This window comes from Anguilla rostrata, chromosome 8 (assembly GCF_018555375.3).
Source record: "Anguilla rostrata isolate EN2019 chromosome 8, ASM1855537v3, whole genome shotgun sequence".
NCBI lineage: Eukaryota > Metazoa > Chordata > Actinopteri > Anguilliformes > Anguillidae > Anguilla > Anguilla rostrata.
The window spans coordinates 23,833,402-23,849,626 of NC_057940.1; the positions used below are offsets into that span (position 1 = coordinate 23,833,402).

The 16,225-nt window shown below is 40.5% G+C and overlaps 1 protein-coding gene across 5 annotated transcripts in view; it reads left to right on the plus strand.

The window, feature by feature from the left end:
- arpp21 (cAMP-regulated phosphoprotein, 21) overlaps nucleotides 1–16,225 on the plus strand; it is a 75,247-nt gene that overhangs the window by 28,659 nt on the left and 30,363 nt on the right. For 4 of the 5 annotated variants that reach the window (XM_064347150.1, XM_064347147.1, XM_064347149.1 and 1 more), the window contains 6 exons: nucleotides 2,544–2,682; nucleotides 4,006–4,084; nucleotides 6,670–6,729; nucleotides 7,027–7,167; nucleotides 9,278–9,386; nucleotides 14,319–14,420. In XM_064347150.1, coding sequence (XP_064203220.1) covers nucleotides 2,544–2,682; nucleotides 4,006–4,084; nucleotides 6,670–6,729; nucleotides 7,027–7,167; nucleotides 9,278–9,386; nucleotides 14,319–14,420 — 630 coding nt within the window. The remainder of the gene's footprint in view (nucleotides 1–2,543; nucleotides 2,683–4,005; nucleotides 4,085–6,669; nucleotides 6,730–7,026; nucleotides 7,168–9,277; nucleotides 9,387–14,318; nucleotides 14,421–16,225) is intronic. The other variant, XM_064347151.1, reaches the window with a different exon arrangement.

Genomic DNA, 16,225 nt, shown 5'->3' on the forward strand with positions numbered 1-16,225 from the left:
CTACATCGGGCTTTACCTCGTCTCATTCTGATAAGCGCGATAAGGGCCTTGGTCTTTGCAGCCAGACTGAAGTCATGTCACTGCTCCCCTTCTTTGAGATCCCTGTCATATCGCTGTAGCGTTCAATAAAGCTGCAAGGCGGCAGAGATATTAATTTTTTATCCACCTGTTGGGAAGGGGAATAAGGAAGTACCTGCCTCCAGGGTATTTTCATTTCTAGAGCTTGTCTTTTAACAAAAAAGTGACAAAGTCATCAACCTCAACACCAGCCTCAAACTTTTAGGGAAACATTTAGAGGAATAAATTATACAATTGCACTTCTTTTACATTGTTATTTTTGCTATTGTCCTTGTTTTTGCTTCCAGCAATTTGCTTGAAATGGGCCCTGCTAGTCTGCGTGAACGATCCCCCACGCGTTTATAAAATGGCGAAATTGCACGTCAGCAGTTCTGGACTCCAGTACATCTCTGCAAAAGGACGTTCCGTCCTCTTATCCTCAACCCCGTCCCCCCCCCCCCCCCGGCCCCATATTAGCACGACTTTTCAACTGAAACAAACAGCCAATCACACCTCAGCGTTATCTGTTATCTCACCGTGGCTGCAGCTCTTTGACGGATCAGGCAGAAAGAGAAATACAATGTTCCGCCAAATTTCTAACGGAGGTTCTGCATATTTCAGCATCCTCATGTCAGCCTCGGGCGAGAGCTCCATGGATTTAACTTTGCTGCAGAGTGCAGAAAATGTCTGGGGCTTTTCTTTTTTTTTTGGTGAAGAATCCACTGGGAGTCACACTGCAATACTGATCTTGCCAATATTGTAAACCTATAGGTTCTGATTCAAACCCCAGGCTAATCCACACCAAATCTATACCCAACCTGCCAATCCCTGCTATGTGAGATGTAATTAGCTCTTAAATATATTTTTGATTTCCGTGTCATTTTACTACACTTAAATAATTAAAATCATGAAACTATAGTGAAACTTTCCTCCACCTTGATGCTGGCTTTCATTCCAGCTGATTGACTAGTCAGATTTAGACTCTAGACTGTCAACTGAATACTAATTTGGATTTTTATGTCACCTAACCAGGTTCTAGTGTTAGTACTTTGTTACTGATGTTGGATACAGACGGAGAAGGAAACAACTAAAGGCATTTCTGCTAGTTATGTGTGTTCATTCGAGCCCCTTAAATGAATAATACATTTCAACTTTATTGATTAAGAGTAATTGGTTGATAAATGGTGTCTGGCACAATTAAATGAATAATTGCACATAATGGAGAACGCTACCCTGAATGTGTTCAAAGGGCATTTACTAAAAAGTTGCAGAAATACACTTTATTGTTATATTACCACAAATTCTTCTTCAGCACAACATTTCTTTTACAAAATAATTTATATCAGATGAAATGCAGAGATGTCAAATAAACATCGACATTCAGTTGACAGCTCAATCAAGCATAATTAGCTGAGACTTCAGTTGGTGCTCAGCTCACAAATTTTGTACTAACTTCATTCAGTATATCCTATAAATATTTGATCATTAGCAGAAACAATGCAGCACATGAAACAAACTGAAACAAACTTGTTTCCAGATTGTAGGAAATGGAATAAGTGTAATACAGGAAGATTGCAGCGTTTCTGCAAATTGAAGATCACAAATGTATCGGTTTGGCTGGTTAAAACCAAAAGTCATTGATGCAAACTTAAAAGAAATATAGTATTAATGTCTATATTCCATTGATGTGTCCTAGTGTTAATATACACAAATAATTTACTGTTACAAAAAACATGCTACTGATATATTAATAATTGAGATGATGTATTAAAATATTATGCTAAACCAATACAAGAGAAGCAACATTTGTACACTGCACAATCAAATTAAGAAATTTGCTTGAATGGTGCAGCGTAGCATTTATCTACCTGAAGTAGTGTTATTTTAATTTCTTTACACACGTGAAACATTAAATCATGCTAGACGTAACTATAAGGAACTCTGGTGTAAAATATTAACATTCAATAACCCAGTGCTGCTCTAAAACTTTTGCAAGAGCCCATGGATAGACCATTACACCGTTAGCTTCCTTTCTGAGACCGGACAGGCTAGCCCTAGCCCTTATGGGATGTCCTTATGCCATAGTAACGCAGCTCATAAAGATAACTGAGGGCTGGATAGTGCCTCAAAGCTCATTTATGTGCACATAATTTTAATGATGATTGTGATTTATAAATGAAAAATATATATGTATGATTTCTGAACTGTTCATTTGACATTTGTGTATAAATGAATACAATTCACAAATCACACATATATATTTAATTTATATTATGTACAACGTGATAAATACCATAATATGATGTATCACTAAATAATTTCTGTTGTGGGCCCAATTTAGATATCATAACCATCCGATTTCTAAAGCTAAACGCATATCTTAATCTCAGTCTCCTTCTGTTGTCAGGATAATTGTTTGTTCTGAACGTCTGTATATTTTGGTGCATAATTTTGCACGTTGTTGTTTTGTGTCCTTGATATTTCAGGGTTCAATTCAGCTGCAAATGACCAGCTTGCCTTGCCTCCAGGAAAAGAGCAGTTCCAGTCGAGAAGAAGCAGAGAAGGACAAAAACAAAGGGACAGAGAAACCAAATGAAAAACCAAAAATAAGAATGCTGTCAAAAGGTGGGTTTTTAAAAAAAAAAATTTTAAACTTCATCTGCAGAAATGCTCAAAAGTGGCAGCAGGAAGTGACCAAAGTAATAGCAGCAATGTAATTGTCTCGTAACTCAGAGGTTTTTCCAATGCATAGACGAATAAGGACATTTGCGGACCCATTTGTTTTGCGTGTGTCTAAAGTCGGAATTGGTGGTGAAGCGGTACTCTCAGCTGGTAACCTGGCACATTGGCACAGTCAATGTCCTGCACAAATATCAGCAGGTTACCTGTGCCTCAACACCCCGCCTCTATCCGATTAATGATTTCAGACTTCCCAAGCAATTACTTCCAGCAGAGGTGGGCCTCTTTTAAATGGGCGTACACCGAGTGTAATTAGAAGAGAAAATACTTTATTGCTTCCGCTGCTTTTTATTCTCTGGACATATAAATGGTCTTGTGTATCAGAACAGCAGCGCTTAATTGACTCTGACGGGTAATATTGCCTCGGCTTCACTCGGCTTCACTCTGCTTCACTCTGCTTCATTGACGCCGTTTCGTAGCGCGGTTGTGAAGTGCCGCAGTGGTCAACCTGTTCCGGCAAAGTTCCAGCGGAAAAAATAGTTTGCCCTCTAAACACCTTCATAGATACCTAGGGGTAATGCAAATTTAGTACACGCGTCCTGTTGTCCGGCTGCTTATGAATACAGAATTAAAGCAATGCAGAAACCGGGTTTCAGGGGTGCCTGTACTGCCTGTGCTTATGCCATAGAGTGGCAGAGAGAGAGAGAGAGAGAGAGAGACAGAAAGAGGGGGGGAAGAGAGAGAGACCACAACAGGCAATACAGAGAAATAAAAGCTCACACCAAGTATTGTGCACAATATGATGTAAAATTTTGATTGCAAATTTTGTGCAGCAGGCACTTGTGGGACTTTTGTGCCTTTTGTGTGCCGATTTTAGCCATTGGTCTGAACAATGGACCCCCACACTCAGCCCTGTTCCAGACAGATTGAAAGGCCAGCCTCAGACACAAAACCGTTTTTATGTTTTCCTGAAGCTGCCGTCAACGGCATTGCTTCCCCGCCGCGGCCGCAGTGGAAATAGGACGCATCATGTCCAGTTGGCAGCCGACTCAGGTCTCTGTAAAGGCCCTGGATCTGCCAAAACTCCTTTTTTAAAATGACCTTTCAGGAAAATCGTAGGTTTTCTGTCGAGCAAACATTGGGTATTGATGCGAATGGCCTTTCCTCGGAGTCAGAGAGGTGAGACTGTCACAAGAAATGAAACAGGTGGTTTTTAGTCCACGCTAGTGTTTCTGCTGCTTACTGCATTTTGGACTCTTTCTGTTTCAGATCACAGCCAGGAATACACAGACTCCACGGGCATTGACTTGCACGAGTTCTTAGTCAATACCTTACAGAATAACCCCAGGTGAGCCATTGTTTGTATGTATTGTACTATTATCATATGTGTATATATATATATGTGTGTGTGTGCTCTTTGTGTGTCATGGTTACATGTGCTTTGTGTATGTGCTTGTAAGTATCTGTGCTGTTATATGATTAGATGTGCTGTATGCATGTACTGCAACTGTCTTTGCTGTTAATTAACACGGGTGTGCATGTTCTCTGTATGCACTTGCTGTACTTGATAAACGTTGCATGCCATATTAGTAGATGTAATTGAGTGCAGTTTCATGGCAAATTATGTCTGGTTGTGACTAAGAATCCCTAATGGTACTGCTAAATCATTGGCTGAGTGACTCCCTCATAATGAAAGACAATACCTTCATTCTGCCACTAGATGGCAAACTAGCATTAATAAGTCATTACGGGCGATTAGGGTCACGTGAACCCCATTCAAGGGTACGGCTACAGTGAGCTGTCAATCCACGGGCGTTGCTTTAGTTTGAATATTGTGGCCGTTGAAATGCCCAGAGAAATGCAACCTTCTAGGGGGTCGGGGGGCATGCTCTCCTGGAATAAACTTTTCAAAAGAACAGCTGTGGAATGAAAATTCCTCGTGAATTGTAACGGCAAAATACTACAGATTAGTTATCAGTAATGCTGGGTGTATGTCATGGAAAATAAGTCATGGAGCAGTCACGGCAAAGTTGTTAAAAATCGCAGAAAACTGAAAAAAAGGAAGAAATCAAAGTTCTTTTTAATGTTAATTTATTAAGTTAATTAATAGATTTCATACATAGTGGTGGGAAACGATTGTCAAACTGTAGCAAAATTGACAAATGCTCCTATCCCACAGTAAATTATGCTCTTCCGTCAATCACTGACCTATTGGAACAAATCAAGAGCTTAATGTTCACAGCAGGTACAAAATGATTGGTACCAATCCGGTGAGTCACCGATTGCTTCACCTTTTTCTGGTTTTGTGAAGATTTTCCTTATCCCATCACTATGAATAAAGGGATCCATCAAAGTCATGACATTTGAACAGTGCCTGTTGTATTTTTTTAATTTTTTTAAATCTCTTTCCCTGTTATCTGCGACTACTCAGCTACTAGATATATTCCCATTGCCTTTGTGTGTTGAATTTGAAAAAAAGAATTTGAATAACAGATAACATTTATAACAGATAGTATACATTTTCAAAGAAGCACTTGCACTTAGGGAAGAAATTAGATCAAATTTAGAGCCAAAAATCATCCAGTAATTACAAATGATGTCTGTTTGTTAATAAATATTCTTCCCAACCTTGCACTCCACTGGGGTCTGCCTCTTAATTCCCTTTTAAAAGCTTTACTTGTACATTTTTAATGACTCCAGCAAACATTGCAGGATTTAATTAAGCTTGCAAGATCCCAGTAAATTCTCTCTTTCTCTCTCTCCCTCACTTTCTCTCTCTTATTCTGTCTGTTTAATCTCACTCTCATCCTCCCAGAAGAAACACAAAAAGCACAATGTTACTCAGTGCAGAAAAGAATGCTAATATTTAAGCATCTGCCTGATATTATTTAGTATTTCTTTAAAATAACATTGCGTGTAATTTATTGTCCTCTCTTTCACATTGCCGATGCTTGTACTAATACCTGAAAACTGTCATCTCTACAAAACAGCAGTCAGTCTTTCATATGTAAATGATTATGTGGACATTGATAGAGTAAATCTAATTACTTTGGGATTGATTATTGGCAGTGAGAGGAATGTTTGGCATTTTAAAGTATGATTATATAATTGGTAGTTTCAACTCGAATGCGACAGCATTCTAGGGTTCTGCTGTGGTTATGTGCTGGTGTGGATGATATGGGGCTTGTCACGCTTACGGAAGCCATGTTGTCTTTTGCTCCATGGTCATATTGAACTATCCATTTATTTATCTATCAGCTTTCATTTAGCTCTGATGACTTGGCCTTTGTGTCTCTGCTTATCTGAGATGGCCTACCTGGATCAGCACAGCCCTGAACTGTATCAGGGCCATTACAACATCACAGCTGACATCAGCAATGAAGAGCAGCATTTGGTGGAAAAAAATAATTTCCACTATTGAGTAGATCTCTTAAAATAGTTACCTTCCTCTGTTCTGTACCATAGTGATATAAGAATCACTGTTGCTCTATACAGACTGTGCTTTAAAAAAAAAAATCAGAGCCCAAATAAGCACACATCACTCAAATCAAGAGTGTGAGTGGTTCCTTTTGCTGTAGAACTTAGGTCTTCTGCCCTGTGAACCAATCATACCTTTTGAATCAAATGGATGCATTTTGGACAGCTCGCTTTTGGTGTATTCGACCACGTGCACTGATTAAATTTAAAATGACTGTGTACTGTTTTGAAAGTGCAGAGCTGCTTAATGTGACACATTATTTATTGTCGTGACTTGAAAGAAAAAAGCAGACCTTTGCTCCCTAAGGAGGATGGGATGCGGTCGTGTGGATCACAGCTGGTTAATATGAATAATTCACTCTGCGCAGGAGCCGTGGCATTAACCAGCTTCATCTGGTGCTGCATTTCTCCAGACTGCTGGCTCAATGGTGCTGTTTTTATTGGCTTGTGTTGCAGGGACAGAATGATGCTGCTGAAACTGGAACAGGAGATTATCTCCTTCATCGCGGATGATAAGTATGAGAATGCTGTTCCTTCTCCTCAGATTTGGATGCTTTTATGTTGTATATTTAAAAATGCGCACACACACACACGCACACACACTCACACTCATATTGGTGGCTTTGCATTTCATGACCCTTCTGAGATAAATCCATTGTAACACTTAAACTGGGTTTAATATAAGGCTTGTGCTTGACAGTGGAGCATTGAGTGTGTGCAGAGACCCCGTGATGTCATTCTGTCAGACCCTGTGATGTGACGCTGTTTTGCTCATTGCTCTTACGCCTGCGCCTGCTCTCTCCTCGCTTGCAGTAGCCCCTATAAGAAGTTCCCCCAGATGTCATCCTACCACAGGATGTTGGTGCACCGGGTCGCTGCATACTTCGGCATGGAGCACAACGTAGATCAAACTGGGAAGTCCGTGATCATCAACAAAACCAGCAATACCAGAATGTGAGCACTTTTGTTTTTTTTTTACTGCCATTTTTTCCTCATCTCTTATTAAATAATTTAAAAAAAGAAATCTTATCGATTTTATGTCGTTAGTTCAGCAATACTGTCTGGCAGTTCCCCTCTGTTTGACTTGTACGCCTGTGGTGATGCTTTGGAGTTTCCGACCGGATACAGCATTCACTGAAGAAGGCTGCAATCCAGAATGTTTGAAGCTTTTCGTCCCATCTTTATTAAAAAAACATTAGGCGTGGATCTATTATGTATGTAGTTTTATAAAATATTGAATAAAATCAGGTTTGGGCTTTGAGCGGGGGGTAATGTTTTAGGGAATGGGCTGCAGGTTTGAATCCTGCGTCAGGTATTGCTGTGGTAACCTTCGCCACCTAATCTGAATGCGGTGGCTTGTATAAAATATCTATAAATAGATAATGTGTATAATGTAGGCTCTTTAAGTACAAATACATATTGATAAAGATGGAGGGTTATGTCTTGATTCTGACCTGCTGCCTATGAGGTGCTCCTTCTGAGCCAGAGAAACAAAACTGTGCTGGATAATGGCTGCTACTGACACAGAATATTTCAATATTCCAACAGGAGCTCGCTAATCTATTACACCATCAGTATTCAAATTCTTGTTTAATAACAAAAGAATTGAGTTAAACCCAAGAGTTTAGTCTTTTCTTGTAAATATTTATGAAGGAGGTCTCTTTGTGGCAAGTCATTATTCAAACGGGATGAGCTGGTGTTTCACGCTGGGGGCACGGGGGAAAGCCAGCCTGATTATTCAAACAATCGATCCGGGAGCCATTGAAAATATTGAAATATCAAATCAACTGTAACGCATTGCTGATTTTTACACTGTCCGTTTCAGTTTGGAGCTGTCAGACACACAGCTGCTGTGTGGTAAATGCTTAAAGAAAATGTCTGCCACATTTTTCCCTGAAGAACTGCTTCAGAAGTCATCAGATTAGACAGCCGGGGAAGGAGATATCGTCTGCAATTTTTATGCACCTGACATCAGCAGGGGAATTTATTGTGTTCTTTTGCTCCTTAGCTTGAATGGTAGCGTGATTATGTAGAAACACACACACACACACGTGCACACACACACACGCACACACACATGCACACGCACACGCACGCACGCACGCACACACGCACACACACACACACACACGTGCACGCACACATCAGTGTGCTTGCGTAGAAGCAAACATGCACACACTTTTGACCAGTCTGCTATCTTCTGTTTCACCCTGTTATTTAATACGTCTACCCAGGTACTTGCACTCCAATGCTGAATGAGTTAGATTTTGCTCATCCTCAGTCTGCTATCTCTCATTCTCAGCACCCAGCCCTTCTCTGGTGGCTCAATGCCCAGCACTCACTGTGACGTAGTGTTTATTTGGGAGAAGTCACGTTTGGTCTGTCTGATGTCACGCCTTGTGACTACAGCATAATACTTCAGTGGTATTAAGCATAAAGAAAAATGCGTTTTCCAACTGTTTCTTTAAAACGATAACCGTAAAAAAAGGGTTTAATGCTATTGTTTATTATTGTAGAAATGTGAAATTGTCATACAGTACAGGCATGAACAGCAAGCCTTATTGGATGCACACGCTACTTTGTTCTGATTTATTATCCAGGCAGATAATGGTGGAGAAGGGAAATGTGAAAGGAATTTTGTTACAGTAATGTTAACAGCTCTGGTGACATGAAAAGCACTGTAAAGGAATGAGCACTTTGTAGTTTACATGCTTCACGAAGTCCCAAAATACATCATTAGCCTGGCTAAAGAGCATTTTATCAAAGAGAATCATGGATGATGAGTGGAATTTATTATTTTCTCCTCAGCCTTTTTTAAACCTATTAATTAGATTTAAACTGGTTGTTATCGGTAGACATTAACTGAGTTATTTATCCCCGATGTGCTGCATGCGGTTACATTAGAAAAATGGCAGTAACTGATCCTTTTTAAAACGATGCATATATTCACCGATATGGGAAGTATGTTGTTGAAAGCAGTGTAGCGCGCATTAAAATGCATACCTGTTTTCAAGAGCACCCTACCTGTCAGCTTGACTTAGCATGCTTTGCTCTGTTTTTGCAGACCGGAGCAGCGCTTTGGAGAGCACATTAAGGACGAAAATTCAGAGGAGTCCCAGAAGAGGTTCATCCTGAAGCGGGACAACTCCAGTATTGACAAGGAAGACAATCAGGTACCTGTCTGCCTGCACCCCTCCCACAGGCTGTCCCATCATCTGTCATGTGTTGTCGCTCATCAGAAGGAAGGATGAGGTGTCAGCGACTTGCGTCACCCAATGATAGGGATGACAAGGAATGCTTCGATCTTTTGAGTGTTTGACCGTCGGATCACTGATCCATTACTTAGTTAAGTATTCAAACACTTGTTCATTTCCAAAAGTAATGAAGAAAAATATGGAGCTTTATTCTTCACATCAATATTCATGAAGGAACCCAAGACCCTGCATAAAATAACAGATAATTAATTGGTGTCATTACTTCTCCTGCCCAAAAGTGTGTGATAATTCATTGAGTCATTATTTGCACAGAAAGAACGTGTCATGCCATTTCAGGGGAGGAAAAAAACAGGTTTTAATTATTTGAATGTTCTTGAATACCAGAGTATTCGATGATCAAAATTTTCTAAATCCACAAATCTCCTTATCCCTCAGGATGTGATATATCTCTCTTGCCAAGGTTTAATAGAAAAACTTTTCCAACAAATTCACATATAAAATATACCCACCAATTGTGTCAAACTGCGTTTCTCATTTTGACTTCATATTTCAGATTCTGAATTTAATGCAGTTATCACTGATGGCACTCAGATTGCTGCTTGATTAGCATATTTGTATATATTCCATAATTATCTATTTTCCTTGGTTGCCGTGTGCATATAATTGCTGTGTTCATCTGTGTGCTTAATCAATCTGCAAGAATTACATTCAGTGACATGATCGCAATCGAACAAATTGTGTTAATGGCAAGGCAATGCAAACTACACAATACTTTAATTCTGATGAGCATGATTTAACCATTACAGAAGCTAAGCCTGTACAAACTGTCAGCACAGCGAGTTAAATCCGCCCTTTAAACGTGACATAAATGTTAGGGAGATGTCGCCGCATGAGATATATGCAGCCTGCCGCCTGTGTAGGTCTGTGGAGGACTGCTTCCCTCCATGATGTATAATTTCCTGCCGTAGCTCACCCCCGCGGCGCGCTAGCTAGAGGGGAGCGGCGTGCAGCTCTTTGATGCAGCATGCGCAGCGACGGCAGCGCAGGCTGACATGTCAACAGACGGACGCGTTTAGTCATCGCACGTAGGCTGTGAGGGACGAGCCGGCAGCTGTTACCCCCCCCCCCCCCTCCCCCTCCTCTGGACTGGGGCGGGCGGGCGGGCGCGGCCGGGCCCTCGCTGCCTGGCGGTAATGAGGAGACGCACATGGCGGCACAGGTAGGGATTCTTTGTGAGGCCCCCGGGAGGCTGCGGGACATGACAGTGAGCTGGCGGAGCGTCCTTCGCCAACGCGCTTGGCACCCGCAGCCCAGATCCTGGCTGAGCCGCGGCGAGGCGGAGCGAGGCCAGCGAGCCTCCGTGTCACACTCTGCAGACGGGGGGAGGCTGACAGCTTGTGTGTGGGACCAGACTCCGCCCACCTCCTGGTGGCTCTTAACAGCTCAGCCTGAATGATTTGGTTTTTTTTCTCCCTCTGTAGCCTTTCCATTCCTTTCAGAGTCCGTGTGTGTGTGTGCGTGCGTGTGTGTGTGTGTGTGTGTACGCATGCGTGTGTGTGTGTGCGCATGTGCGTGTGTGTGCGTGTTGCAGTTCATTTTTGTCACTGTCAGTCTTGGATTGAGAAAGTGGAACAACCAAATGTGTGTGTGTGTGTGTGTGCGTGTGTGTGTGTGTTCGTGTTCGTGTTGCAGTTCATCTTTGTCACTGTCAGTCTCGGATTGAGAAAGTGGAACAACCAAATATGCAAAAAACTATGTCAGGAACACGAAACTCTGTCTTAGAAACAACATCCTTTACTGTTATTAATTATTCAGCACTTATGCTGCTCTAAATATCTGATGTTTTATTGATTTTTCATCTGTGCAACTTAAACTGGGCCACAGGCAACATGATGAGCGTCTGTTTGCAGGGGAGTGGTGGATGTGTGTTTGGTTTTGCTGCGGAATTAACAATAATTGGGCAAAATCATTACATTGCCGGTGAATCAGAAAGGAATATTAGGGTTGTTTATTTATTTTGCCATCTATTTGTGCAAGCTAAACTAGAGATTTTCCATAATTGCTAAGACAGAAACCCATGGGGAAACTACAGAATATGAAACCCTCCACTGAATGGGCCTCTGTGTGTGGTCTGGCATGCCTTTTAATGCGCAAATAGATGCGTCTGATTTATTTATTTATTTATTTATTTTTTGTTATTGCTAGACTCAAATATTGATCCGAAAATAATGAGGAGCAGCAGTAATAAATATGCTTTCTTTGTATCTTATTATAATTTATTACACGTTGATTTCACCATCAATATTACTTACTGTTGCCTTCGTGCAAATAGATGCTGTAGTTGCTTTTTTTTTTGTTTTACAGTGCATGGCTCTCTGAAAAACTGTCATAGCAAAATGTAAAAAATTATGTCTTGCATCTTTTTTAGTTAAAAAAATATTTCAGGTGCATTTTTCATTATCATTATGTACATTTTTATGCCTTTGTAAACACAGTATTACTCTTTAGATTACTGCTAATTTACCTTGTATATAGTAGTCATAATTATACACATGTAACATTTCAATAAATGCATACTTTTCACAATTGCACATTCAAACAGATACATTCTTATGATGCATCTGCAACTGAAAATCCTGTTTCTCAAAATGACTGGATTGGATTAGGGTTCCAGCTGCAGTATAGCCAAGAATTCCTAAGATCTGTCCAACCCATGCATTTTCCTTCAGTTTTCCATTCATTAAAAAAGTGTATAAAGTGCCTGACCAGGACACTCTCTAAAATGTGAAAGGGAAGGGGGGTTTATGTGTCATGTAGATCTATATGCTCTGCGGTGATTTCTGCTCTTCATTTCAGCATGCTAACATGGTTTCATTTTTATTGGTTGTACATAGGACAGGATGTAGAAATATAATAATAATAATAATAATAATAATAATAATAATAATAATAATAATAATAATAATAATTATTATTATTATTATTATTAATAATCATCATTCCTTGTATTTATACAGTGCTTTTCTCACCAGTCAGCCACTCAAAGGGCTTTACAGTGATGAGGGGAAACTCTGCTCATTTAGCCCCAACGTGTAACACCCGCCAGGGTGATGCACGGCAGCTTTTTTGTGCCAGAAAACTCCCCACACATCAGCTGCATTGGGCAGAGAGAACGGTTTTTTAGTCAATTAAACTGGGGAATAATTAGGTGACAGGCTGAGAGAGCCAGGTTAGGAATTTAACCAGGACACCACAGTACTCTTTGCAGAGAGTGTCACTGAATCTTTAACTACCACGGAGACCCAGGACCGCGGTTTAACGCCTCATCCGAAAGACAGCATCTCCTACAGCACCCCCATTACAGCACAGTGACCCTGTATCACTGCACTGGGGTTTATTTGACCTGAGGGTAGATCACCCCCTACAGGCCCACCAGCACCAACTTAGTTTTCCCAGGAGGTCTCCCTCCCAAGCACTAACCAACATCCACCTGCGTAGCTTCAACCATTTGGAAGAAGCCAGGCACATGGTGACATGACTGGCGGTATGGCTGCTAGAAAAAACATAGCTTGGTGAAAAGTTAGATTATTCTTTCAAATGAGGACCAGACTAGCTGTACATGCTCAGCTGGGGCACGTGGACTGCAGCGAATTTGGACGTGAACGCACAAAATGAGCCATGGATACTAATTACAATCTACTTGATTCACTTAAGTATTGAATACTGTGTGTAATTAAAATGTCTAATAGCTCTTATGGCTAATGTACAAGTCAGTGCAGAATAGAAAGTTAATGTAAAACATTGTTCCTTGATAATCATAATTCTCAGCTAATGTATTATCCTGAGTGGTTTACAAGTGACAAGTATCCTACTGGTGACATGTAATGGGTTACGATAAAGAGATAAGAAAGCAATAATGAAATAAGAAAACCTAATTAAAATATATCAGATCATTACAGTACCCAAAGGATTTACTGTGCGTTCATAGAATAAAATCTTGCATTCATCCAGAGAGGGAGGGGTAAAAAATCTATACGTTAATAAGAAACAACGCCACAGTTCAAGGTTAGGCATATACAGTGTAACAGTGCTTATAAGAAACATATCATTCTCAGCGACCATGACTAAAAACCAAAGGCTGCGGAAAGTTGTTGATGAAGAGGAAAAGGATGGGGGAAAAAACCATGAAAGGTTGCGAAAAAGAGTGTTGCTAGGACACGAAATTTGTCAAAAAAGGAGGAATCGTTTGCAGCACAGCAAATGGCGTAGTGAGAACGACAGGCCACTCGCACCACAGGAGTCAGAGAAGAGAAAGGCTGTGCTTTACAAAATGGCAGCACACTGAGATAATGATAGAGACCATCTGACAGCATAAGATAAATGGCCTGTGCTCTGCTCCAAGTCAACTGTTAGTGGAGCCTCCATTGTTGTCCTTCTTTGCCGCTGTATGTTATTTATTTATTTATTTATTTATTTTTGACTTGCCTGTTGTCACCATGGCATCCGAGTTAAGTTTTAACATTGATATTTCTGTTTTTAAAATGTCTGCCCAAATTTTTGGTTAAAACATTTTTAAAATGATGGTGGGTGTATTTAACCTTTACTTGGTCCTTTAATGAACTGTGCGGGGGGGCGTGTCCTCTATAGTGCCTGACATAGAAACAGAGCTTTCCCATGGGCTGTAGCTGCTTGCGCTCAAAATCATTCAGCACATCCATCAACCTCCATTTTTGTATTGCTTTAATAAATCTCTTTCACCGCTCTCTGTTACTGACGCATTGTTACAATTTTATTGTGACCATTATTATTGGGATTTTTTGTTTTATTTTCTCATTTTGTTTTACGAATCTGTGGCTGTTGCATAACCTGTATGCATTTCTGACCATGCAGCTACATAGGATTCACCCATTTAGAGAAGACAGGAGGAGTAAGTCCATAGAAGAGAGGGAAGAGGAGTATCAGAGAGTGAGGGACAGAATTTTTGCCCAAGATGTAAGTGAAACCATCGACTTATTTCTGAATGGCACTGATATTAATGAGAGCAGGGAAGTGTAAGAAGTGAGACAGGGAAAAAAATTGCTATGCACAATTTTCCATATCTGGGATTAATTGCCACTTAAAAAATGATTTTAAAATCATGCACAGATTTGACCAGTTATCAGTTACAGAGGATTAATGAAGTAATGATGCTTCCCTGCTTTTCTTGTCATGGAGCTTGAAGTATATCTAAATGGCTGTTCGTTTGTCTGAAGCTATACTTTTTCTGACGGTATTTCTAGTTATGCAAATGCAGTGACTTTCTGCAAATCAGAAAGGCTCTTCCTTTGAAAACCTTTCTCGTGTGGGTTTGCAAGCATACTTGTTGAATGTGTTCTCAAACCCTCTGGTTCCAGGGTCCATTGATCCTTAGTTTTTGCCCCTGCTTAATTGGATGCCAAGTAATGTGGGTGTTGTAGGGTGCGTTGACACTCTACCCCTCTCAGGACCCTGTGGCGCAGCCTGAAAGGGTTTTGAATTGAGGAAATTGGATTTAAAAAGCCATTAATATGGTTTTAATGTTATTAATGTTATTCTTGGTACCTTGTGTTATCTGTCTCTCAATATGGAATGTGGTTCCCTGAGATTAGTACTGCCATTTTAAGTGGATGCTTTTAACCAAACAATCCTGGTACAACTGCATGACCTGATTACAACTGCATGAATTGTGATGTTGCTCAGATGTTGGCTCAGTCGCTCTTGCAATCAGCTGAAAGGCCGAATTACTGTACCCATATTCTTCTATCTGTTATGTATAGATATCCCAAGCCTTTGTATGATACCAGGGAAATGTTATTGGCTTTTTATACCTTATATTCTCATTTTAAACTTGATTTATTGTGACTGGTCCTCATTTAAGGTTCAGGAGCCATCCAAAGTAGTTCTGTATGTTGGCTGTTTCTATAAACAGCTTGTGGTATATATGTGCTATGTGATGGAGATGAGTGCTCATGATGTAGTTTGTGCCACTGCTTAAATGTTTTGTTTTGTGTTTCCTACTGTACTTGTTTCTTATTGTAAATCCAGTTTTCTGGCCAATTTTCACCATTTTATTTCTAGTTATCCTTTCAAGTAAACTCACATAATTTGGTGAACAAATGTAAATTATCCCGTTTATTTTGACATTTCGGTCAGTTCAAAGTTTGAATTCCCATTATTCAGGCCACCATTTTGAGCTGACAGTGGTGAACCACAATCCACCATCTTAGAAGTGAATCTATTACAATGCAATGTTTTTGATGAACGGTCTGGACAGCGAATCCCAGAGCAGCACTCAGGCAGGGTGGTGGGATGTTCCGCCCACCAGGACCATTTGATTGAGGTGGATCCCCGAGTTACCTCCAGTGTAAAGATTTGCTCGAGGTTTCAGGACGAAATTGAAAAGGGGAGTGAGACAGAATGGAAAAGAAGTCAATTAGGGATGAGCTGCTGTGACTCTTACAGAGTGTTTTTGCGAGCCGTAGACAGGGCAGAACAGATGCAGAGGGTCAAGGCGAGGTCACAGTGTTACACCTTAAACTGTATTTCAGCCAAAAATACCCTCAGCCCAAATTATCCCTTCTAGAGAAGCATGGAGAAACAGCTGAGGCAAGCTAGTCTCACTATTTATTAACCTCCAGCTCTGATATTGCTATTTTAATTCTGTACAGACTTTGGCATTGATAAGGCACATTATGGTCTGGGAATAAGCTCAAATCATGTTTGTCATAAATATGCAGGGGAGTGATTTAAGACTTTGCCTGTGTTAAGTTTTAAATTAG